Source organism: Ylistrum balloti, unplaced genomic scaffold (genome assembly GCF_031769215.1).
Source record: "Ylistrum balloti isolate Yb309-2 unplaced genomic scaffold, AGI_CSIRO_Ybal_v1 Utg370386, whole genome shotgun sequence".
In the NCBI taxonomy this organism is placed as follows: domain Eukaryota; kingdom Metazoa; phylum Mollusca; class Bivalvia; order Pectinida; family Pectinidae; genus Ylistrum; species Ylistrum balloti.
Genome location: NW_026782268.1, coordinates 1,800,140 through 1,825,465, shown reverse-complemented (window position 1 = coordinate 1,825,465; position 25,326 = coordinate 1,800,140). Strand labels below are relative to the sequence as shown.

The 25,326-nt window shown below is 33.0% G+C and overlaps 4 protein-coding genes across 4 annotated transcripts in view; 3 read left to right on the top strand and 1 right to left on the bottom strand.

The window, feature by feature from the left end:
• Positions 1–829: 829 nt before the first annotated feature.
• Positions 830–5,234, top strand: LOC132554189 (low molecular weight phosphotyrosine protein phosphatase 1-like). Its single transcript, XM_060218490.1, has 6 exons — positions 830–890; positions 1,229–1,302; positions 2,178–2,294; positions 3,637–3,698; positions 4,255–4,354; positions 4,692–5,234. The coding sequence occupies exons 1-6, from the start codon at positions 839–841 to the stop codon at positions 4,782–4,784; spliced, it is 498 nt and encodes a 165-aa protein (XP_060074473.1). The 5' UTR covers positions 830–838; the 3' UTR covers positions 4,785–5,234.
• A 6,589-nt stretch (positions 5,235–11,823) lies between these two features.
• On the top strand, positions 11,824–13,227 carry LOC132554234 (C3 and PZP-like alpha-2-macroglobulin domain-containing protein 8). The gene is made up of 2 exons (XM_060218540.1): positions 11,824–12,052; positions 12,767–13,227. Exons 1-2 carry the CDS (start codon positions 11,824–11,826, stop codon positions 13,225–13,227), a joined length of 690 nt encoding a protein of 229 aa, XP_060074523.1.
• A 2,572-nt stretch (positions 13,228–15,799) lies between these two features.
• On the top strand, positions 15,800–18,776 carry LOC132554167 (uncharacterized). Its single transcript, XM_060218467.1, has 3 exons — positions 15,800–15,860; positions 16,687–16,708; positions 18,116–18,776. The coding sequence occupies exons 1-3, from the start codon at positions 15,800–15,802 to the stop codon at positions 18,774–18,776; spliced, it is 744 nt and encodes a 247-aa protein (XP_060074450.1).
• A 1,857-nt stretch (positions 18,777–20,633) lies between these two features.
• Positions 20,634–25,326, bottom strand: part of LOC132554188 (nuclear receptor subfamily 1 group D member 2-like) — a 28,908-nt gene continuing 24,215 nt past the window's right edge. The window contains exons 6-7 of the mRNA XM_060218489.1: positions 24,790–25,008; positions 20,634–24,368 (exon numbers count right to left, since the gene is read on the bottom strand). Coding sequence (XP_060074472.1) covers positions 24,121–24,368; positions 24,790–25,008 — 467 coding nt within the window. The 3' untranslated portion in view covers positions 20,634–24,120. The remainder of the gene's footprint in view (positions 24,369–24,789; positions 25,009–25,326) is intronic.

Genomic DNA, 25,326 nt, shown 5'->3' with positions numbered 1-25,326 from the left:
TAATAACCACAATTAGATCTTTACTCTCTACACACTGCATACAACCAATAGTACATAAAAACGACATAAAATAAGAGTCTATAGTGGCAACTTGTAGATAGAGCTACATGTACATTTATATATACAGATATCAACCCCTACATTATCCTACTTTTATAGATAATAGTTACTTGAAATACATAATATTATACAATATTGGAAAGAATAGTTACTTACCAATAATACTGGTGTAGAATCAATACCCAGTTATTCAATCTCTCTGAGATACTAATAACCAGCCGTTCCCTCCAAAACCCAAACCTGTACTGCCCGACAAATCTAAACTTCCCAGTAAAAATCATACTTAACCATTCTTGTGTTCTACCCAATCAAAATTACCTACCCCAGGTCAGTGGACAGGTCAGTCACACGTCAATCTGTACCATTACCATATGTGGAAATGTCTTACCTGAACACTTCTTACTATATACCTAACCAAACCATTAAGGACACATGCCTCATGATTTTCTAAAATACTATATTTACTACCTATATTGCTCAATATATGAATTAATTAAATTATACTAATATCTGAATCATATCAGATATTACAATACATATAGCAATAAAAAAGATACATTATCTTATCCATGTCAGCAAATACAATGGTATAAAACATAACTTTAACAAACATTTAATAAAAGCAATAATTCACATAATTCACACCCTGTCACATTTAAGAAATCGAAATTCTTATGCTTTCTTCGATCCCGATGTGATGGAAGGCTTTTTGGTATTCGAAATAGGTGCTTAATTTCCGCCGACACCGGTTGCGTTATATATGTCAATAAAAAAAAGCATGGAAGGTGCAGGTTCTGGATCTAAAAAAGCGGTTTTGTTTATTTGTCTCGGTAAGATTTTATATATTATGCTATTAACACTTACATTAATAAGTATGCTATACTTGTGTTATACATATATGTTAGATATGTTAGATCACGTCTTACCAGAGACGTATCTGGTCTTACTCAGTATTTCCAAAGCAGTGCATGTACGTACAAATGTAAACATGGCACAATGTTGGCTTGTTACAAATCCATTTTGTGCATAATTTTAGCGGATTTCATCAAAATGTGTTCCTGCATCGTATTTGAATTTATTCTGCATTTGATTACTTCATTACTCAAAACACTGCTAGCGCTGTCACTCATAAAATGCATATCTGATTAAAGTTACACAAATATTGCAGGAAACATTTGCCGTTCGCCAATTGCTGAAGCCGTCTTTTTGGATTTGCTGAAAAAGAAAGGGCAACTTGATGAGGTGAAAACTGACAAAAAGTGTCAAAATAAAAATGTATTGTCTTGATCAACCATTATGTTGTGAGTCTGTTGTAGTTGTATTCCTAAAGTGATCTATATATAGTTCACGTGAGTATTTTTTTAAAGAAAAAGTAAAGCTCCCAGTAGGGAAAATGGTGTTGCACAATGTATAAGTTTATTATCAAACTGAATTTACAATGTCATATGTATTATAATGAATTATTTTTGTTTGTCAAGTTACAAGGAGTATATATCCTTGATTTTATTAACAAACTCAATGTCAAGTTGTTACATTTATAAGACAAAATGAAAATACTTAATGACTGACATTTCCAGTAGCCCTATGCATGAACAAATAAAATAGCCTTAAAGTAAAGTTACACTATTTATTTTACATATATACATCTAGAGGAGGAATGATAAAAAACCAGACTCAAAATGATCACTTATGATACATTGGACGTTTGAGATATTTTCATCTTATGGTACATCTTGTACTTTTAGATCAATGAAAGTTCCTGTTTACTTTGAGGAGATAATGCCATTCAGTGAGTGGTTGTCACTGAGGTTTGATTATGATATACATACCATTTGTATTGATTATGAGTGTTATACACACATTGTATAGTCTGTCCTTCCTTAGGTATCTATTATTTATTTATATCTAACTTTTGTAGCGAACATCAAATATAGGATTTTCAGATTTTAAACTTCCAATATACTCCATTTAACTTTTTTTCAATCATTTCTTCACTGTTTAAAATATATTTGTTTAACTACATGAAGCCAGAGACATATATTGTATACGTCTCTGATGTAGCTAAATCTCTTGTTAAGTAAATGGTATTCTCAAACCTAATATTTTTATTCACACAGTGGCATGTTGACAGTGCTGCTATAGGGGACTGGCATGTTGGAGGTCCCCCAGACAAACGAACAATGAAGACCTTGAAAAAGAAAGGGATAAACGACTACCACCATATTGTCAGACAGGTACCCCATGATACTTACTCTTTATGTTCGGAGGTTCCTCAGAGGATTGACACTTACATTTGATTTAAAGATTTGAGACAAGTTTTACCAAATTTTCAGATTTCAAATTTAACAATTTGAAGAGAGTAAAATAAATCAACATCTACTCATTACATCTTCTCTAATTGTTTTCCTCAATATTCTACATGCTAGATTTTTGTTTATCAGTCATCCATGACTTGTTGTTATTTTTTTTCTTCAAATTTACGATGTATTTCAATAAAATTCCATGAAATTGCAGGAACCATTTATTTCTTCAAAACAGCATTTTATTCACTGTTAAAATCTTACAATGAAAATGAAATATAAAACAGTTTTATGTTGTAAGGAGTTTGGTATGAGAAATCACATTTAATTGAACACTTGTCTATATAATGCTTGTGATTTCACACTACAATGTATAAAAATTGACACTGATGCCTGTACTTTGAATCCATGTGATCGACACCAGGAGCTAGAATATTTTCTTGTCAGGAGTTTTATTTATTCTTTTTGTTTTTACAATGAAAAACAAGTTCTGAGAAATTTGAAAAGATATCCTGTAAAACAGTACCACCTATGATATATATAATTATACTGCCTTACATACCAAGTAACTTATAAACCAGAAGAGTAAAGCCAACATCAGTTTGAAAGTAAGTAGGTTGACAGGGCTCTCGATCTGCCAGATTTCGGGCCGATATTCAGCCCCATTCCCAATGCAAAATAGTATCTTTTTTTCCCAATTTAGACCCCAGGTTTTCCCAATTCTAAGGAAAACACTACTAATGTTCCCAATTCTAAGGGCCGCGGGCCCCGGGCCCCAGTCCCTAAATAGGGTGTGAGAGCCCTGGTTGATCAATAGGGTGCTGCGCGTTGGGTATGGATACAGAAAAGTAAACAGGGTGACAAAATAACATAAAATAAATAAATCAATTTAGTTTCAATCACAACAATGAAGCATCGATTATGGAGGTGAAACTAGCCAGCCATTAAGTAAGCCACTGACTGGTGACCCTTTGGTATTTTGTGATTGAAACTACCTTGATTCAAGTAACTATAAAGTTATAATACATCAATGATAAAATTAATATTAAAAGTTCTGATAATTTTTGTAGTGTATAAAATTATCCCTTTACTAGTATTTCTAACTTTCCTGCTTATATTTACAAGTTATGCATATTTATTTCATGACAGTTGTCTTTCATATATACAGTGTACTATATTCCTTATTTATGACATCACATGGAGGTCCGGAACTCTCCCTAATATTACTCACTCTACATAATCCGAATGATCACCTGCATTTTGGTTTGACTTTCAGATTAATGTGGAAGACTTTTACAAGTTCGATGTTATCTTTGGTATGGATGAACAAAATATGAGGTAAGATACGCTCCGTCTGGATTTACCTTTGAGTATGAGGTAATGAGACAATGTTTGAAAGTTAAATGAAAAGCTACACTTCGTCTTTTGATGACTAGCAAATTGCTTATTTCATTCCATATACAAATGTCAATTACAGCTTGCTGAATGATTTTGATAATGCTTTATTATTGAGCGATCTCTGAATTTGGGGTGGAGCTACAATGTACAATTTACCTTTTCATATCTGCCACACTTCAGAGACACAAAACTGCAAATATTAAACTAAGTATAGTATACACACCATAGATTATTGAATATTTTGAATTGAATATTTTGAATTCAATTTATGCTATTATTTTGAGTATTTTTTAATTTGTTAAAATTGCATATTCAGCAAGAGACATGATCCTTTTATAAGGTCTATAAAAAAATAAACATACTTCTACAGATCCACTTAAAATAAAACAATCACATGACAAGTTTGTTTTTATCTGTTGAAAAAATTTGCTTCTTTTCCTGCATGCAAAAAACAAAATAAGTATTGTATTTCATTGTCATTGATTTATCTTTATAGTGACCTTGAAGACATCCAACCAAAAGGAAGCAAGTCTGTACTTGAAATGCTTGGAACATATGGTTCCAAATGCAAAACCACTATTGATGACCCGTATTACGTAAGTAAACTTTACTCTGTGAAGAAACCACAGGAAGTATAGGAAAATATTAACAATTTTAGTGTTAATGAGAATACTTTTATGGAATATGTTTCTGTGTCCATATGTTCATCCATCCATCCTTCAGCCATTGGCATGTTTGCAGACTTCTTGTGTTAAACTACTTTTAATTCATAATTTAACTCTCACATTGATGTGTACCGCTATACAGACATATATATTGTCTCTTAAAAGTATATTTGTAAGTAATTTGATGTCTGCATTACATTTGTAACATTGGTCCTATATAGATATCTGTTATATTCTGATTTTGTGCCTAATTTTTATCTATTTTCAGGGTTCAAGAATTGAGGATTTTGAGGATGTGTTTGATCAAGTAGTGAGATGTTGTGAAGCATACCTAAAGAAAAACGAAGAAAAAAAATCTTGACAGCTGAAGTTTGTTAATCAACTTTTAAGTTGATGTAGAGATTAAATTTGTTAACAGTCTTTTTCAGTTAATATAGATATGTGAGTTATCTGTACTGGTGAGATTTAAAAGGAATGTTGTTTTTGTGTTTTAACAGTTTATGTTAGAACCATCCCTATCAATTGTACTAATCTGTTATGAGCATATGCTCTGTTGCCCTACAGTTTTTCTCTTCAAAAAGATGTTTATTATTAAAAAAATTGTTTTGGTTGTATTTGATATTTGTTGAAAACAGCATGCATGATAACTGAAAATTTTACCTGCTTTTTTCTTGTTTTTATCTTGAGTTCAGATTTACCATTTTTACCCAGTTTTACCTTTGAGTTTGAGGTAATTTCAAAGACGAGTGATTACAGTCTATAAACTATGTACTTCTGATCTGACTGGAAATAAAACCAACTGTTCATAATACGAGTTGTATTCATGTTTTTTGTTTTTATTTTCATAATCTGCATATCAAACTAGAGGCATGCTTTTTTTTATAACATCGAGACAAAACCTTGCCATACATTTAACAAAAATGAAATATGTTGAACATCAATCCAAATTTTATGTTAGCGTGTTGACAAATACACCCTTTTACTTTGTGAAAAAAAATAAGAAAATAAAGATATCAAATATTTAAAATAACATTTTTCCCTCACACAGCGAAAATTGATGATGTGACTGTCGAAACAATCACAGTATTTAGGTTACAAATCATGAATTGTTATACAACATGGTATGCTGTTATGACAGCGATCGAAAGTAAATGTTTACCATATTTAATCTTGTGGTGATAGAAACCTACTTTCTGTTTTTCAGCATCGTTGTTGAGGGACTTGCATGTACACTGTAGCTCCACCCCAACCCCAATTCAATGATCACACTATATAAGCCATTATTGTAGTCATTAAAGACATGGAGACCGTTTCTTGTACTTTTGAAACATTATTCCATTACCCTAAACTTAAATCCAAATCGGATGTAAAGAAATACTAAAAATTAGCAAGTTGAATTACATTACAATAACCACTGATAGTAAGAAATGCAGAAATTACATTATCAGAGACTTGTGAAAATAAAATGTTCTCGGATCCCTTTTATTTATCTTATTCAAGAGGAAATCAATTGAAGCCATGTTTGTATATAATAAATGTTTACTTATTGATAAATAATCAATAAGATATAGATAAATTCTAAGTACCTCATGCAGTTTTCTAAAGAAAATACTGATTCAGAAGTGAAAAAAAAAGACTTCTTCTGACTTAAAAGTAAATCAACTGCTGAGAATGTGGATGCTGCTCTTTAAGGAAAGAAGATTAAGACTATTTTCATTTTTTGTTCTGTCATTTTTGTTTTGGTATGAATTATGATTTTGTTGGAATGTCAGTGTTCTTCTGACGTCGTATGAAGGGAAATAACCTGAATGATACGACAGCAATGGAGGAAAATATTTTGCTCAAGGAAAACATGATTTTCTGGGAGGAGAAGCATCTCATAGGCTGCTTCTGATTTCTAGTGTAAAATTAATTTTGTAAACATGTGAATAATTAGAAATATCATAAGTACATACAGTTAATTAAGAATTTATTCTTTGTCGTATACAGTGTTGATGAATTCAGACACATGTGTTGCATGTACTGTATAAAGGTCCGTAGATCTTCTTGTTAAAAGGCTTTTTTATCAATTATAATTGGATGTAACTATTTCTGCTCCAACAGTGTTCATTACACACTAGATGTTGCTATATTTAGACCAATATCTCCAAATGCTGCATCCCTGGTCTATCATATGTCTGGTTGTTCTAGACAGTTCTTGTTATTGTTAGCGTGCTATTTCTTGAGAAGTACATGACACTAGATGCATCTCCAACAGGCGCCGGCGGCCATCTTGGATTTTGACAATGAAATTTTATATGAGAATTCCCTTGGTCCCTTGTGCCCATTTGATTTTGGTACTGTCAGATAAACAAAATACTGACAGGCAGACATCTTTTATTTGGTAGTTGGGGATCATTATTGGTATTTCTTGGGAGAAATTATCAAATTTCATATTATCAAGACCAAATAAGAATAAAAAAAATGAAAAAGATCCATTTTTTTTAAAAGATTAATTAAGATAGAACAGAGGTGGGCACCAAGATCCCTCTCGGATCTCTTGTTATATACCTTATTTAGATTTATCGATAGCTAAGCAATGGTACATATGAAAAGTCATTCGTTACATTTGCAAAAGATGTCCTTGCCTGCTATGAGAAAAAAATGAAAAATATAGTCGATGTTTCGACATCAATTCCGCTGATTTGTCCTGACTTTATAGAATCACAAGGCAATGTTATCCTTAAACATCAGGTTGATGATAATAACCTGTAGATGTGTTTTAATGTCGGCGACAACTTCATCGGGTGAAAGAGGCGATTATTTTGTTGCTTGAATTGATGTTGCTCTTATTTGAAGAACATGACATTACTTTATTACACTCAATTTACATGACATGTGACATGAATTAAACAGGAGATGCTTCCCTTCCAGAAACCTAGTCAGTCTAATTATTCTCCTTGTCCTTTTCAACCGTCTTCTTGTAAAGGTTTTTTTTAAATTTCATTTTTTATGCCCTTCTATCAACTTTTGAATTTGAATTTTATTGACATGTACGTCGTTACAACATATATTTTAAACAATAATTTAAGCCAGGATTGCTTGAAGTTGCTATCTTACTGAACATGATGGGAGAAGCCCGCCGCAAGTTATCTGGAGCAACTAGGATAGCACAGTACGATTCATGACCTCGGCTATCACATGTCACAGGTAATATGCAATACTATTTCGGAAACCTTAAAGTCCCAAATTTGCTGTTATGATTATCTACTTGTACATGTCACTAAGACTTGGACTGTGTGTTTAAGTTCTGTTAAACTATTCCTCAAAAATATCTCCTCTTTAGGCAGTTGAAATACTCGCCTTAATCTGCTAATATCGATCGTATGTGACACGTTAACATACATACATGTATCTAGAAAATATGACTCTCACAAGAGCCCTATGGACAGCTCTAAATAAATATGATCTTGTCACCAAAATATTGAGGTTACCGCGGTTTATAGCTGTATGTATATCACCAGAATAGTACATACAGTTTAATGTTGTTGTTTCACGTCCTTTTAACAGCCAGAACCATTTAAGGACGTGTCGGGTTGGGATGGTGGAGGAAAGGTGGAGTTCTCTCAGAAAAAAACAGCGACCTGTGACCAGTACCTGGCGACTGCTCCAGGAGGTCTCGAACCCACGACCCAGAGATGGAGGACAAGTGATGAAGACATCAGACCACCTTTTGAAAGTTATGATGTAATGTCTCAGCGATAGAGTCTCAGGGCTTGGGGGCCCCTGAGCTTCCTCATAGTGCAAGCAAGAATATAAAAAGATGAAAAAAAAATCCCAGTTCCGTTAGGCATTTGTATCATAGGTCTTGACAGATGAAAAAAAACTAACACATTTATTAACAGGTATATTATATCTCAACTTTTACCAATTCATCCTCTACAAAAACATGTTCATTATCACTTGCAAAGTGTTTTGTTCTTGATGTAAGACGCTTAAATCATTCGGCTACCAGTACTTACAAAGAGTACTTCACGTATATGATGTATATGCAACATGTAGAGCGTATTACTGTTGTCTATCATTCATAATTTAATGACGTAGAATTAAAAAGTTTCTTAAAGATTCGCTAACAGTTAGGATTATACCTGAAGCCACACTCTTTTATTGACTTTTTAGGCTAAACGTACTCAGTACGAATAGCCTATTGCTACGGCCTTTCGGACAAAATTTACCGATCCTGGCCTTCTCATTGGCTGAAATATCGAAAAGAGTTAGAGCCCTCTAGCGGCAATTTTCTGCGTAAATAATGCCGCGATCTTTCAAATCGCTATTTTAAAAGCACCCACAATTAGTTTATTTTTTAAAATAACAATACGATTACTATACATTTAAAATAAAGATGCACAGTGTGGTTGAACTATTTTGAACAATATATTTTACGGAATTTGCTCACGGACATCCCCGACCTGTGCTACTGAAGAAGATCGAGCTGACGTGATTCTTATCGCCTGCTGTGAATATTCCTAGAAAACAACCATATTTACCTGAAGTAAGCAAAAAAATGGTTTCTTGTATCTTCAAAGTTTATTGTAACTGCATGACTTGATTTACAGTGTATTTATTGTATGGCGGGGCTTATGAATCCTTCTCGACATGACGTAAGCGTACAGAACACTGTACGTGCGAGTTGGCGCCATGATAAGAATCTAGTCTGGCGGCTTGGTTTGAATTATCAACTAACAGCACTTATAAACAAACAAAACTTACAAACAGAACATCAATTTTGTTTTAATCCTTGTCGTTGTGGCAAGATCGTCTTAATATATAACATCACTTTACCTCATTAGACGTCACAAAATTAGACTGTTGGTCCCACGCGCACACCCGCCGATATGATACTTTTTCAAGTTTTTCACACCTACCGCCGTGACACTTTTTCAAGTTTTTGAAGATAAAAAGTTTGCGCTTCGTAGGCAAGGTACATTTGGTGCTCATGATTTATGAATGATATATTTTTAATACTGTACTGATCATGATGTTGACTTTGTTGTCTTTTAGTTTTATTTGATGAAGGTTGATTGTGCTGATTTCTCAAGTTTTGTTAATGTGTATCAAAGTTCCTTGAAATGAAAATATTCCTTCAAACAAAGCGCTTATTAAAAAAACCCCAAAATATTCATATTTATAATTATCAATTTACTAGAACAGAATATTTCTATAATATATTTATTAATTTCGCGTGTCATGGTGATATTATCTAATGCATTGGAGATCAGAAATAGTAGTAGCTGTAGTGAAAATATTGTATATGTTGTATATATATATGGAAGTCTAGTTTAATCTCATAGAACTGTGTCTTTATAGACATAATTACTGGAAGAAAAGTCTAACCATGATACTTCAAGGAAGATAGGCATGTAAATACATTTAATGTGATTACTTCCACGTTTATCTATCTGAAATGCTGTGTATACCTTATCTACTTTCCTCAACTACAAATGTAATTATAATAAGTAAGGACTATTACTTTGCAATTCATTCAAAATAAAGAAGTAGGTATAAAGCCAGCTCGATTTGTCTAAATCCTCATATTGATAGGATAGTAATTGCAACATCTTGGGTATTTCAAAGATTTTATTTAGTCAACTTCATCATAGAGCTATTTATCATTTGGCTCGTTGGCGATAAATATATGGTTGTGTGTAATTTTTTTTTTTTTTTTTTTTACCTATTTTGATTTGTTCACATTATTGTCGTCAAAATTGAAATAAGAATTAAAGAAGATATAAAAAACGCTAAAAATTAAGAAAGATAGCCCCTGGTTCTCTTATTTTAGTAATTTTTGCATTCCAAAGTGTAGGAGTATGGGGAAAGTAATATAACTTAGCGGTTATTTGTGAACATTTTTCAATACGTTTAGCCTCTCAGTACTTTCAGTACTTTGATTTAATTGTATGGACAAACTTAAAACTGATAAAACTATCCATTTAGTATTTGTAGTGACATTTCGCGAGCTTTTTATATAAACAAGTTGTACGTTTCTCGATCTTTTTAAATAAACAAATTGTACGTTAAAAATTCGATATTCCCCATTTCCACTTTACATGTGATTAAATCGGTAAAAAATTCAACCTGTCCATATTGTAATAGGATTCATGTCAATACCTATGTAGGACACGTATGCCGTACAAGCTGTGCATATTTGATTAGTAAAGAGTGTGAACTGTGTTTTAACTGAATTGACCTTACTGCATGTATGATAAATGTTATGTGACAGGTTGATGTTTATGCTCAACACTTTTGAGAAGATGAATTCATCATAAAGAATGTATTTAGATTTGGTCGCACTGTATTTTTAAAAGCTTGCTTCTGATACACACTTTCAATTCGTCTAACAAAAAAAATCGAAGTACGACAGGTCTGGAGAAAGCTGATTTTCTAGGGCCGCTTATGTTCTTATAGAAAACAAAATGGAATATAGAATCGTTTATGTTACTGCAGTCGTCTTGGTCTTCGTATGTAGAGCATTCGTCGGATGTACAGGTAAACCATAACTTTAAATAAGAGTGTGTTTACATATCAATATTTTGTATCGTCGATTTGATGTTGAAATATTTTAATGTAAAACGAACTTTTTATGACAGAAAAATATGTTTTTATAACGTGTACTGTTTACACATGTATCTAAAACACTGCTGAAATGTCCCCTCGTAGCCTTTGTGATTTTATATATTTCATTAGATGTTGTTGATTTTTAAATATCATTTATACTCGCGTTTTTTTTATTATTGCTTGCTAGTGTCGTAAACAAGTTTTGACGCGACGCTGCGTGTTGGTAAAGTCGTGTTTTATAAGCAAATACAATAATTTTTACAAAAATTAATAAAAATTCGTTATATTGTAGGATGTTCGTAATGTGCCTATATTGAAGATATGAGCATAATCACAGAAGTAAACTACCCTACCATATATATTTTAGACAATGCTGTCGATTCATTTGAAATACATGTGAAACAAGTGTTTCATCATAAATGAGTTGTGTATACGTATCAGATTTTTCACCTTTTTTTCAGGAAATGGGATAAAGTGATAATTAGAATAGAGCATTTCTTATATTTTCATATGATTTATGACACAATAAATAAGCACTTTGTAATTATATTTTAGCTAACCGGGTTACCATTACGATTCCGAAGACACTGGTGTTAGGTGAAGACGGGTACCGCTATACTGGGCTTAATTCGTTCGGCTACTCTGTTGGCAACACAACCTCTTTCGAGTTTATGGTGAAAACCTGTAGTGGTGCACAAGTGGCATTGATGTCCGGTCCTACGGAGAGGTCCCAGCTTTATGAGGTGGTCATCAGTGGACTGGACAACTCTGAGACTGTCGTTCGTAAATACAAAGGTGGTGCAGTCATGATTAAAAGCCATGGCGGTATGCTGGACTGTTCAAAATACAGGGCTTTTCAGATACATTGGGAAGATGGAGTGATTTCTCTTGTTAGAAAATGTCGCCTTGGAAAGTGGTTGCAAATTTTGAGTTGGAAAGATTCTCATCCGAGACCAGTCAGATACATTGGAGTAACGACGGGATCGTGGGCTTCCAGCACGTGGAAGTTTAACCAGGATGTTGTGGAAGATCCAGGTAATGATGAATTAAGAACATCATTAAGTGTGTTAATTCTGCTGTTTGCAATTACAACGAGTTTCCTATTTTTATTTCGATATCGAAGCATCCCTTCTTTAAAACTGGCACACCCGTCTGGAAAATGTACATGCCTATCTATATAGGGATTACAATTTTTTTGACTGTAGGAAAGGAAATCGTGGCCAGATGTAAGATGCGCAGATAATGGCAGATATATTTGCTCTTAAGAGCTTATTAAGGGGGAAAATCGTAATCTCAATGCCAGATCTATTGCCGTAATCATAATATCATTGGGACGTTTCTATTTCCTTGTACGCTACGAAGTCTGACGTGTTTGATGCTCGTTAATTGCTATGGTGGTTCCCTTTTGTCATTTGGAAATCTGGCACTATTTACTTGGACTGACCAAGACTTAAATGGCGCATGCCGTCGATGAAACAAAACACGCTTACTCTTCCGGAACATATGGTCTTATTCTCATACGTTTATATTTTTCTTTTGTTCATATCTTGCTCTGCATTCATAGAATATGAGTTTAAGTTTTGTTAACATGCCAGTTTTTTTTTGTCTTGCTTATCTACCTATAACATGCGTGAGCGATACTTATCTGAAATGGATCAACCCAAATTATATTTGTCCCGTGTTGATTATCGTGATTTGATAATAATCAAATTAATCAGTGATTATACATAATCTAATGTTGATTTCCAGATTCCAAACGAATACTTGAATTCGAGACTGATATGCAGAGAGGTCTCAACTATTACTACAAACACCTGACAGATTTCAAATACGAGTTGGGTCACCGGACATCCATAACATTCAGTGTCAAAGCCTGTAGTGACATTCACGTCGCCCTTCTATCGAGAGACGTTGGTGCATGTGATATGTACGAAGTTCTTATAGGTGGATATGCAAACACACTGTCAACTATTCGCCGCGGGAAAAACGGATACAATTTCGTCACAAAATCCTCCTCTCCAGCCGATTGTAATGCGTTTAAATCGTTTAAAATCACCTGGGATCTGGGTCTGGTCACCGTTTGGTACGAAAGTGAAATTGCCACATGGCATTTCTTGATGTCGTGGAGAGATCCTAAACCAATCAATGTTCGGTATATTGGCATGACAACAGGAAAGGCCACTTCTGGAACATGGAAATTACAGCTTTAGGTATTGACAAGATGTTACGACAACGAAAAAGGTGATGTGATGTATGAACTATTGAAATGAAACATATGTAAAGTGATCGATATCTTTTAACACTCACCGATTGTCTGATTCCCAATAAAACGTCATGTTGACACCATCTTTTATTAGTAGACATACGTTCGCATTAACGTAATTTTCTGTTGTTATCGAATACCGCAGAGCTGGTAATTTTCAGGAATCAAAATTTTCGCGATTTTGATTTAAAACGAACGAATTATATCTGAACGAATTAAAATTGCGTAATCTGGATATAAAGGGACATCACACACACCCGTGTCTCATTATGTCAAGATTAAATTTTCGCGGTCACGTTAATACACCGCCAAAATATCGTCCTCAAGAAAATAATCAGCTTTAAGGTACCTAAATGCTGTCCTTGTTTGTTAAAGTGACCGCACATACAACACTGCACTTTAGCAAACAATATATTTATCTTTTGAAAACCAATTGTAATGATGCAATGACATGTATTCAACTGTTGACTGTTCATATGTATCTATCAGTTTTATCATCTCATTAACTAGTTTTATGTGCCCATTGACTACACAGGAAAATCCTGCATACGAAATGACAGAGGTCAACATCACAGAAAATAAAACCAAATATGATCCAGCATGTGATGCCATAGTCTTCGAAGCAGTTTGATGATATCACAGTGGAATCTAACCGTTGATTTCCCTCGAATTAGTTCTTATAAAATAAATATTTTAACTCTTTGTTTTCTACCTCGGGAGACGTAGAAGTTTAGCGGTATGATATAGATGTAATCATATGTAAGAGAATATGATAGTTGAATTGATTTTCAAGGGCCTGTTCCCAATTGCCCAATTGATTGACCAAGATTTACATGGCGGGTGTTGTCGATAGAACAGGGGACGCTAATTCTGGTTTTATTCTGCTTGTACTTTTTCAGGAGTTTTCACGTCATATTTTCTTTTGTTCATGTTTCACTGACTTCATCGAATTGGAGTTTGAATTAAGACTTATGACATGTCTGTATTTTCTTTATGTGTGTGTGTGTGTGTGTGGTTTTTTTTTTTTTTTTACATAAGCATACATGTTTTGTGCTAAAATCTTTACCATCGATTAAGACCGGTAGGAATTTCATCCTACCAGCCTGCAAGATTTGTCATTTCAGTGCAGACGTACTTCAAAATGATCTTCAGCTAGCTGCTCAATTCACCATGCCTTGTACAACCCTGAATATATTGACAGTTGCTCTATGTGTCTCTTCCATGTATTTATTAATTCCCGTATGTCCTTAAATGGGAAAGTAACTGTTTTCGCTCTACACATGTTTAGTTAAAAATTCTTACAACTCTTTCTAAATGAAAATTTCGAACTCAACTGAAGAGATTTGAGCTTATTATACATTTCTATCTGATGTGGTTCTCATGCTGATGCTGAAGTCTTCGCGTGAAATTATTTGAATATCACATCTCACTGTATATATATGATGAAATAAACATGATATATGTGTTTCGCTAATGTTTTGCGGACCTTGTGTCAATCTTGCATAGACAGTATAGGTCATCGTGTTATAAACAAATATATTTATTTGCATTTTATTACCTTACCTGTCTAAATATTATACGATCTGGATAAACAAATTATGGTTTAATAATTATTTTGTAGAAGCACTGTCTGGTATGATTGCTTCTATACAGAAGTCAACACAACTGAAACTTGCTTTTCAATAAATAATTTCCATATCCGCTAATAAAGTACGCAAAAACTTTATATAAACATGCATATGTAAAGCCTTGCCCTTTAATCTAAGTGTACATATTATAGTCACTGGGGATGATAATGATAATGAACACTTTGTTGGAAGGTGCTTATATAATGTATTACTGAATTTAAACATCACTATATATCATGACACACAACTGTTTTAGTACATTGTCATGTAATGTGCATTAAAAAGAAATTAAAACCCTCAATGACAAACGTGTTAGGTAGACACCTATGGAAATATTTATAACATTTGGTTTACTTTCTCATTTTCTTACTCATATCTGTTTTCATAATTTATGTATAAGTTAAAGTGATCACATAAATATCGAATTTACCTTTTTAAAATAATGTTTGAAATTATGTCTTTTACAAGGCTAATAAAATCCGTCATTGACAATCATTTGATATATGATATAGGGAAAAAAACCCGCTTCGTCCTCGGCCATCAATATAGGAATATATCCCATTGTGACACGTTAGTATCGACAGAATGTGTAATGAGCCACGTGTTCCTCTGTTCTTGCACATTTTATGCTATGATCGACAGCCCCTGACTATCAGAAATACAAACAGGTTGACGCCTATGACCTGAACACAGTGACAATGACCATCCATGCTATCAAGTAACATACTGGAAATGGTGGTAAATGATAATTACCTTTGTACATCGACACTGCTCTCGACCATTCAGCGTACGACATAACGCAATTACATAAAAAGGTGACATTGAAGAAAACATACATTTGTAATCATTTCTGAGAACGTTCAAAGGAGTTTATGGTCAATTCAACGCAAAATGAAGTCACTTATTTTAGCCTTGTTGTTCCTACTCTGCGGCTTGGCCTGCCATATTGAAGGTAAATGCATCTTTTGTAATCTTAATAGAATTTATCATAATAATAAAATACTTACATAAAATAATTTTACTTCATATATGAGATTAATTATTCCAGTGTCTTCGTAAAATGTTAAATTAAAGTTACATGTTCATGGCAATTCAAATAATGTATGATTTCATTATACAAAGTAGGTTGATAATAATATTGTTTTTAATTAAAATATTCGTATCATGAAACAGGCCTGAAAAAAGTTTGTAACTCAAAAAGACCTATTTAAAGCAATGGTTTAGATATCATTGTAGTTGTTAGTTGTTTATTTTTTGTTTTGTTGTGAAAGTACATTTGTTTTACTAATCGTATTGTTTATGCTCAAAAGTTATCATATTATTTCAACATTTTATCCATCTTTATGTTATATTTCAGTTGACAAAAGCGGAGAGGCGCGAAAATTTAATTTATTTTGACGATTTTGATTAGTTAGATTGTATATTGAATACATTTTAAACAGTTCATTATTGTATGATAGTAGGTTGCATGAAGCAAATATGAAAAAAATAGTTTATAACTCAAAAAGATTGTTTAGGTATCATTATGGTCGTTAGTTGTGTTGTTTCCTATAATGTCTGGTACATGACTGCATGTTTCATTCCATCTTATTGCTTGCGTTTAAAAGCCATCATATTTAATCAACATTACATTCCTCTATATGCGATGGTTGGCATGTTGGTATTTTCTTGTTTTTGTTTTTTTAGAAAAAGGGGGTGTGGCGAACATTGAATGATATTTATTAACACCACTTCGTTTGTGTAGTCACTATATTGGATATTCATTTCTTTTTTAATAGGTCGTGGGTACTTAAGCAAAAGGCCACGTGCCCAAACAGATCTACCGACAGAGCCAAAGCCAATAAGTAGGAAAAGAGCAAGACCCAAAAAACCCGTCTTAGACTTTCCTTCTCGTAAGCATTTCACTTACTGCGATCACGTTTAATCTGTATTATATGTGTCAGTAATTGAGTACAAACATCCCTTTACAGTGACAATCTTATTCGGCGTATCTATCTATATTATGACAATCTTAGTCAGCATACCTGTTTCTTATATTGACACTATACTTTGGCATACCTTTATACTGACAATGTACCTTCGTGTATATCATGTGAACGCATATCGGCCTACCTACATATATATTAGAAATTTAATCTATCAACGAAATATGTATCGGACCAAACAGGTAATGATCTTCATCACCGAACTGAACAGTGACATGTAGAACACTGTTTTGCGTTTGTTTTTTGATTGGATGGCCTATGAACAATTTATATTCATATTAGATGATTTTCAGGTTTTCTGTAAAAGTTATCGTATTTACAAGCAGATCGAGCATATATTGCCAACATAATATTAAATACCGTGTAACGAGTTATAAATCTTCTAGAAGTGTTGATCTATCGGTATATACAGGACATGTGATCCTTTAAAACTCTGCACTTCGTCCTTGGCCATCAATATACGAATAAACACTATTGTGACATATAAGTATCGACAGCGCATAAAACGAGCTACGTGCGTGCTCCCCTTGTCTGCATTTTTTATGTTATGATCGACAGCCTCTGATAATCAGTAAGCAAAAATGTTGACGCCTATGATCTGGACACAGTCACAGATGCTATGCAATCTATCATGTAGCATACATGTACATAATGAATTTTATGGAACTATACCTTCAAGGAGCATTATTTTACTTCGTTCTTCACCAGAGTACGACAATATGATGCAACGACAAATAAGCAACATGAAAATTTCTCATGTAAAGAGTAACAATTTATTTTTCCCCAATTCCATCAAAAAATGGCTTGAAGTTACCTGATCATGTAACTTTAAATTATGTATCAAGCCATTAAAGAATAGAGGAACATGATAATATCATAATCTGTAGCTATTATGAACAATAAGCTTATAATATTTGTGACTCAAAAATACGACTTATTTACATGGATTATTTGGGTGCCTCCATAGTTGTTAGTTATTGTGTAAATCCACATAAGTGCCTTTACATTTTTTTCTCTTTGTCAAATCCTATTGTACATCAACATGCAAAATATTAAAAAGAAATTATATAAGGAAAGACCATCATATACATGTATATAAATTTAATATATTTTTGATGAGAAAAAACGTAGAGACGCAAAATTGAATATTTATTGATATCGGAAAGTCCACCCTGTTGAATGTATCTTGTCTTTTAAAAGGTCGTGGAAACTACGGTTGGAGGCCGCGACCTCAAACAGAACTGCCATCAGAGCAAACACCTATAAGTACCAAAAACGTCAAATCCGGAAAATCAGTCATAGACCCTGCCATTCGTAAGAAATCCGTGGGATGCCCGCGACGTCGATGTGCCTCTAGAGATATCCCGGTCTCCTGTAGACAGGAAACTTTTTTTAGATCCGAGGATGGTAGGCGATGTAAAGGATGTGATCGTAATATTTGTCAGGAAAAAAGCCTTGATACGGGAAATCCTTTGTTCACCCGTAAGTTAGCTTCAGAAAGTGATCCGATCCGAGATACCGTTTCCAGGGATAGACAGAATGACGGGACACTACCCTCTAGAAATCGTAACAGTAACAGCGCAAAAAACAATTTACGATCTCAAAACGAGTTCCGCAACATTGACCTTTTTGATACTATTTTCCAAAACAGAAGAAATTCACAATCGTTAATTGAGAGAGGATTTCCAGAGATGTTTCCTTCGGAATCAGATTCCATGATGTCACGACTTTTTGGACAAGATTCAACTGGACAAAATATCATGAATAATCGGGATGTTGGAACACGAGGAGCAAACAGAAGACGACAGTCACCTGGTTTACAAAATCGTCGCAACCGTGTTCCTGTGACAAATAACAGCTGGGCATCTCCAGGTTTCCAATGAAAGTAAGATGTCAGTTAGAGTACAAATTATTGATCAATACGTTTTACATTTTATCAATCAAAGGATCTACATGTGAAGACGTAATTGTTTTGCTTTGCGTCTTAAAGTGTTCACACTTATGACATACAGATCTAAAATAAGTGGTGTCAGACTCAACTTTTTGTCCATTTAATTCAAAAGTAGCATTTTCAATATTAACAACGGCACTTATTAAGATACTAGTGAAAATCATTTGCAGCCCCGCCCTTAAACTAACTCATATATTAGATGTAAAACAATGTGTAATTTGTAACTTATTAACTCTTGATTCAAACTCGTGTTCGACGAAACTAGGAGCAAATATGAAAAGAAGAAAGATGTTTCGGAAGGGTAAGTGCCTTATACATCTTGGTCAATCCAATTAAAACATTATGTAATCTTTTCAAATGAGAACAATAAAAACATAATTCTTAAACCGGCTGTTGCAACCACAGCGGGATTATGGGAATGCCATAGTTTGTGAAGAATGTATATATATATTTTAATAATTTGCGAGGGTATATGTTCGTAGCATGGGATACAATTATACGAGTCATCCTCGTTATAGTTGAATCTTGTTATGTACATAAACTATAAATAATTGATGTCATGAGCGCACGTTGATGTACAGTGTCATGTCTAGTGTTAAGACTTGGTTAGATTTTTTAAATTATGAAAATATCAATGACGAATTATCGAACAAGATAAAAAAAATTTGACAAATTCGATGCAAATTCAAAGTGAATAAAGAAGTATGGTATTATAACATACTGAATAGCAGATTTTTGATACGTCTCGCAGTATGCAATTTTATTCTATATTGGTAGTTTTGGAGAAAGTTGATTTGCACACAAGTGATTTGGAATGCAGCCATTAAAATTATAAAACCATATTTGAAACTTTTAACACTATTAATCCGGTTAGATAACCAAGATTAGTGCATATTATTGTACATATTTCATTTGTCGAATAAAAACAAATATATATATCTTTTTTTTGTAAATTTATTACCCAGTATGGGATACACACATTACATATATGACAAATTCTCGTTATAACTCTCTACAATAAGTAAATAGCAACAATGTGTTAAACTACTGAAACATTTCAAAACAGAGATTGTACTTTCAAACAGTTTAACAATATAAGTCTTTGGATGGATTTTATTTCATTTCAGGCAGCTGCTACAATACAAAACAAAATCGGTAACAGTCATTCTATTTTCAACTAAGAAAACTACATAATGTACAACGTTTCCAATCGATCAGAATATCCATAAGTTGGTGTTTCCTTGCTAAAAGTTTAACATATTTTGTAAAAAAAAAATACACATTGGTCTTTCATTGTGTTAAGGCCTTTCTGATTCAGTCATATATAAAATTTAAAAACGTTGAAAGACAACGTTATTTGCCTTAAAATGCGTTTTTTTTTAAATAATTTGGCAATACACCAAAAACACATCAAGATTAATGTAAAGTGGTGTTGCTGTATAGTTTTCTATAATAAGTTCTTACTTTTATTATATATTAATAACCAATACGAAAAATGCAAATGAATAAAATTCTTATTTGCCCACACAGAAGACTGGGAGAAGGACGGACTGCTTTACGTAACCAAATGGATGTTAAAAGATAGTGAAGGTATTGTACCTGAGGCTGATAAGGGAAATAATGAATATATATATATCTTTTCTATCTCATTTCACTCCTTCTCCTTCCTATCAATCGTCAATATCAAGGAAAAAGTTACATAATTCAATAACAAGATTGTCTTATTTCATTATCTTCGTCGCTATTCCGAAATACTGGTCAGAAGTATTGACGAAATTGTATTATCATATTCGTTACAACATACACATCAAATTAGAATTTATGTCAAACCCATTTTGTGCATTCATGTCGGAGGCTCCTGTAGACTATTAAAAACACACAACTGATTATAAAGTATTTCGTACGAGCTTTCCACTGCCTATATGTAGGCTAGTGCATACATCTTTGATCAGTATTCTAGATTCTAGTGGCATATCAAAGACATGATTCATCACACACCTACGGAACAGCAAAAAATACCAAACTCGACTTTCTCTTTGTGAGAACGAAATAAAACTTTAACTGTTATCCGTTTGACAAATAATTTTATAACGACAAAAATCAATTTCTACTTGATATACATATATACATTTTCACAAGTATTACATGGAATTTATATTCGTCCAGATAAACAAAATCGCTTGTCTGAATCAAATTATGAAAATATGTTCATCAAAGTTTTGAACTTGTATATTACCAAATACATATACGTTTTACTATATATTTCAAGTATGCAGAGAAAATATTTCCGCATTAATCCATATCTTTATGCGGAAGGTGAGACTGAAGGACAAACACGTCCGGATTTGTTTTCTTACGAATATGTAAACAAAGACCAGTGATTTAATTGTGAGAAACAATATCGACATTGACCACTGAATGTAAACAATTAAAAGACTTATCAAGTATCACCCAATTACGCAATTATAACGTACCCTTTTTTTTTAAAAAAAATAAATAAACATATTTCTTTGAATAACCACAAATTAGAAATGAAAAATGTATAAAAAAGCACACAAAACGAAAAACAATTACGTATTGAATAGGACCACCTACGAATTAGACATTTCTACCCCTAGATTTTTTTTCAAACAAGTTATGTAAGACATTCTATATTCTGTTAAAAACCTACTGTGATGCTTAGTTATGACACCAGATTCTTGCATACACGGGATACATAATCTATGGTAGTGATAGAAATATCAAGACTGAACTTTTCTAATTGGGCAGAAATCGAAATCGTTCTACACAATATGAACAAGACCAGGAGAAAAACATGTGTAGTACCGTAAAATGACTGCTTCAAATTCAAATGCCTTTTATACTCACACTGGTGAAAAACGAATCGGTAGTATTATAAGCAGTGTTACATTTGTTTGGTGATACGCTATAAAGAAAAAAGAAATACATTGCTGTTCACTTGCGATAGTTTGTGCAATTTTAAAGCACAGAAAGTAATATCTCCGCGGAAAGAACATTTGGGTTACTTAGGTATTTTCACTTTCAAATTCTGAAAATTTTGCACTCTGATCACTTCATACAAGCGTTAAGGAAACGCATTGGATTTTTGTATAATACTCTTGATTAAAACCTAGTTCCTGCATTATCTAAATGATTTCGTATGCATACGAAAGACCATTAAAAATCAAGTTCTTGAATTAACTTTGAATTTACAATAAGAATAACGAATATTCGAGGTAATAAATCATTCGTGCTATCAAGTAGACAACAATCACATTATGAAACACGACTGAATTAGCCGGTTTTAACTTAACAAACAAATCCTGCATTTCTAACGATAGCTCTGAAAACTCCAGTTCTCATCTAAAAACGAACATATGACACACCACTTAATTTTCACAAATTAGTCAAATATAACTTCAGAAGAATCCTGGCACAAGATGTCCACACCTTTTGTCTACTGAAACGCTATATATACATTAGCATACAATACAAAATGGGTAGCTTGTCGAACTTTCAGTAGCGAAAACCGGATTTGTTTTCACCTCACAGCAGCTTAACGTAAGATATTTATTTGCAAAATTGTTATTTCATCAAAGTGGGAAAAATCATCAATTCAATTTTGTACAGGATAGGATAATTGTTATCAACTATCTAAAATAGATCAGACTATGGCAGTTTAACCACTTCAACAGGGAAAAAAACCTGATGGTTTGCCAGGGTTGCATCCCTTACTCCCAGGCAAACCGCTGTAATAACTTTGAAAGCAAACATCATTGACACTATCAAACAGAGACATAGTACAAGCATGAAATCAATAATAATTAATCAATGCAATTCATGAAAAAATAACCGCAATTTATTTGCAACGTAGAAGCTTAATGACAATATTAACATATTATTCTAATACATTCATTTTGCAGCAAAAAATCACTTTGCTTGCAGGTTGACATCAGCATTATGTAAATATTTACATCATCTGACCGATTAAACAAACCGATTATCGCATTGTACTTTTGATAGAATAGTCTCCACCTATTTGGCTTATAATAGTTTAATATAGCCGTCCTATGTTATTACAATCTCTTGCATATCATTTGTATGTACATTTGTCCACGCCAATTGGATAAAAAGAGATTTACAGCCAAAACAAGACATAAAATAAAGAAAATATATTGCCATGCATCATTAAAGGCTGGATTAGATTTAAGCATGTTAGTACTAAAAAGTTCCTTGATTTGACTACGGACAAAACCTCAGCGCTAACTTTTTTTTTATAAGGGACTTTATATACAGAAAGCCGCAAATCTCAAGACCTACAGATATGAATGGTGTAATTTAGAAAATGAAAATTTATATTTTTTAAAGCAGTCGTGTTGGTAAATTGTCTTACAATTGACAAATAACTCACTTTTCAGTGTTTCTCATATGATACAATGAACCTTGAACACGACTTAGAGATATACATTTCATAGTTTTACAGACATCGAGATGGTGACAAGGATTACCTGAAGCATGAATGTTGTGGTCTTTTCTGCAGAAGATATGTAACTACTATGCTCTTATATACAAAATAAAAATGTATTTATCAAATTGTCTCTTTGATTTGATCCACTCGGGATACAACATGGCAACTGCTTGATCATGCCTCGTTCACCACCGTATTACTAACTGCACAAGACGTTACAGTGTGCTGGTATACATTAAATCTGTCATAACTTAACAAAAAAAAATAATAACTTGTCAAAGCTATCTTAGTTATAAGTGTATTGTATTTTGCCAATTAATCGTCGATGATAGATTTCGGAGGAGTTGGAACAGTGATTTCTAAAAACAAGGAGAAAATGCCAACATTATAAGAAAATGAAAACTCGCACGCAAAATGGAAAACAAATTATAGAAAAGATACCAGTCACTTACACTTGCATGTATTTTCATTTACATGAGAAAAACCAATGTTAGTATCCTTAAGTTCTAAGAGACATTTTCATATCAACTGCACGATGTAGAATAACAAAATGTAACTAAATGCTTTTATTGGACACAGGTAAGGCTTTAAGCAACAGACGGATGAAAATCACAGCCTCTCAAACACTAAACTTTACTCAAACAGCTATGCAAACACATTTAAATAAGAATATATACAGACAATCACTTCGGCTGGTTGGTAGATCCTTTATTAGATCGGAATATGTTCTAAACCGGTATGTTTTTAAGACCGCTCTGATCTGTTGCAGGTATTACTAAAGTTGATACTTCTATTTGATGAAAGCTTTTCATGCTGGCATACTTTTCATTAAATCCAGAAGAAGAGGATGTTTTGACATCACGGGCCATTCAGATTTGATCTTATTCATTTTTTTACTGCACTCCGTCAGAGATCGTAAAGCGGTCAAACGTTCGAGTAACAGACGTATTCTTTTGTCAGGATTGAGCTTATTTTTCTTAGCCAACCACCGGATGCAATTTAATAATTTCCATTGGATTTTTTCTACTTTTTCTGGTTCTTGTAGTTTACAGCGGTCTGAAATATATACAAACATCATTGACACTATCAAACAGAGACATAGTACAAGCATGAAATCAATAATAATTAATCAATGCAATTCATGAAAAAATAACCGCAATTTATTTGCAACGTAGAAGCTTAATGACAATATTTACATATTATTCTAGAATAGACAGTTAAGAGACATGGAATTTTATCTAAAAATTATGTTTTACACGAAATTTAAGCATATTGAAACGGGTCATAACGCCTAACGAAATAGGAATACGAATAGAAGTGACAAGAGAACAATAAGGATGAAATAAATTGCGTCACAAAATAAAATCCGATGTAGAAAATCCGTCATCAGACCGAAACATTTTAGAATTGTTTTTATAAAAATATCAATTAGCTAATAATTCATAATAATGAACAAGTCCTTACGTCCTTTACATACCTCTGAATGTGACAACTACTCCGCGAAGAAGAACTATTTCTTCAGAATTCATATTCAGTGCGTGCAATGTTCTTGCGAAGTTAAAAACTTCGTCTGTGTGATCTGCTGCAAACAATTTCGCAAAGTCGTCCTTGTGGGCATTGATACATCCAGACACCACAGATAACTCTGGGTTTATCATTCGGAACTCCATGAGAATCCAGAATTCAAAATGACTCGCTGTAAATATTGCAAAAAATTGTCAACAACTGAAATTCATATTAATCTTCAGCATAAAATTGTATATGGTTATCAATTCAATATCGCATAGAATTCTATTCAATATCTATTTACACACTTTAGGTACTTAATAACTTGAGCGTAGAATAAATAACTTTAAAACACGGTTTATTGGTTACTATTATACACAAATTTGAACCGACTCATTGCCAGCTATACTCAGTTCTGACGTCTCTTTAATAAATAAAAAAATAGTTATAAGCTAAACAAGATCTTTAGAAAAAATGTTTACCAAAAGGTAATTTATTTCAGAATATT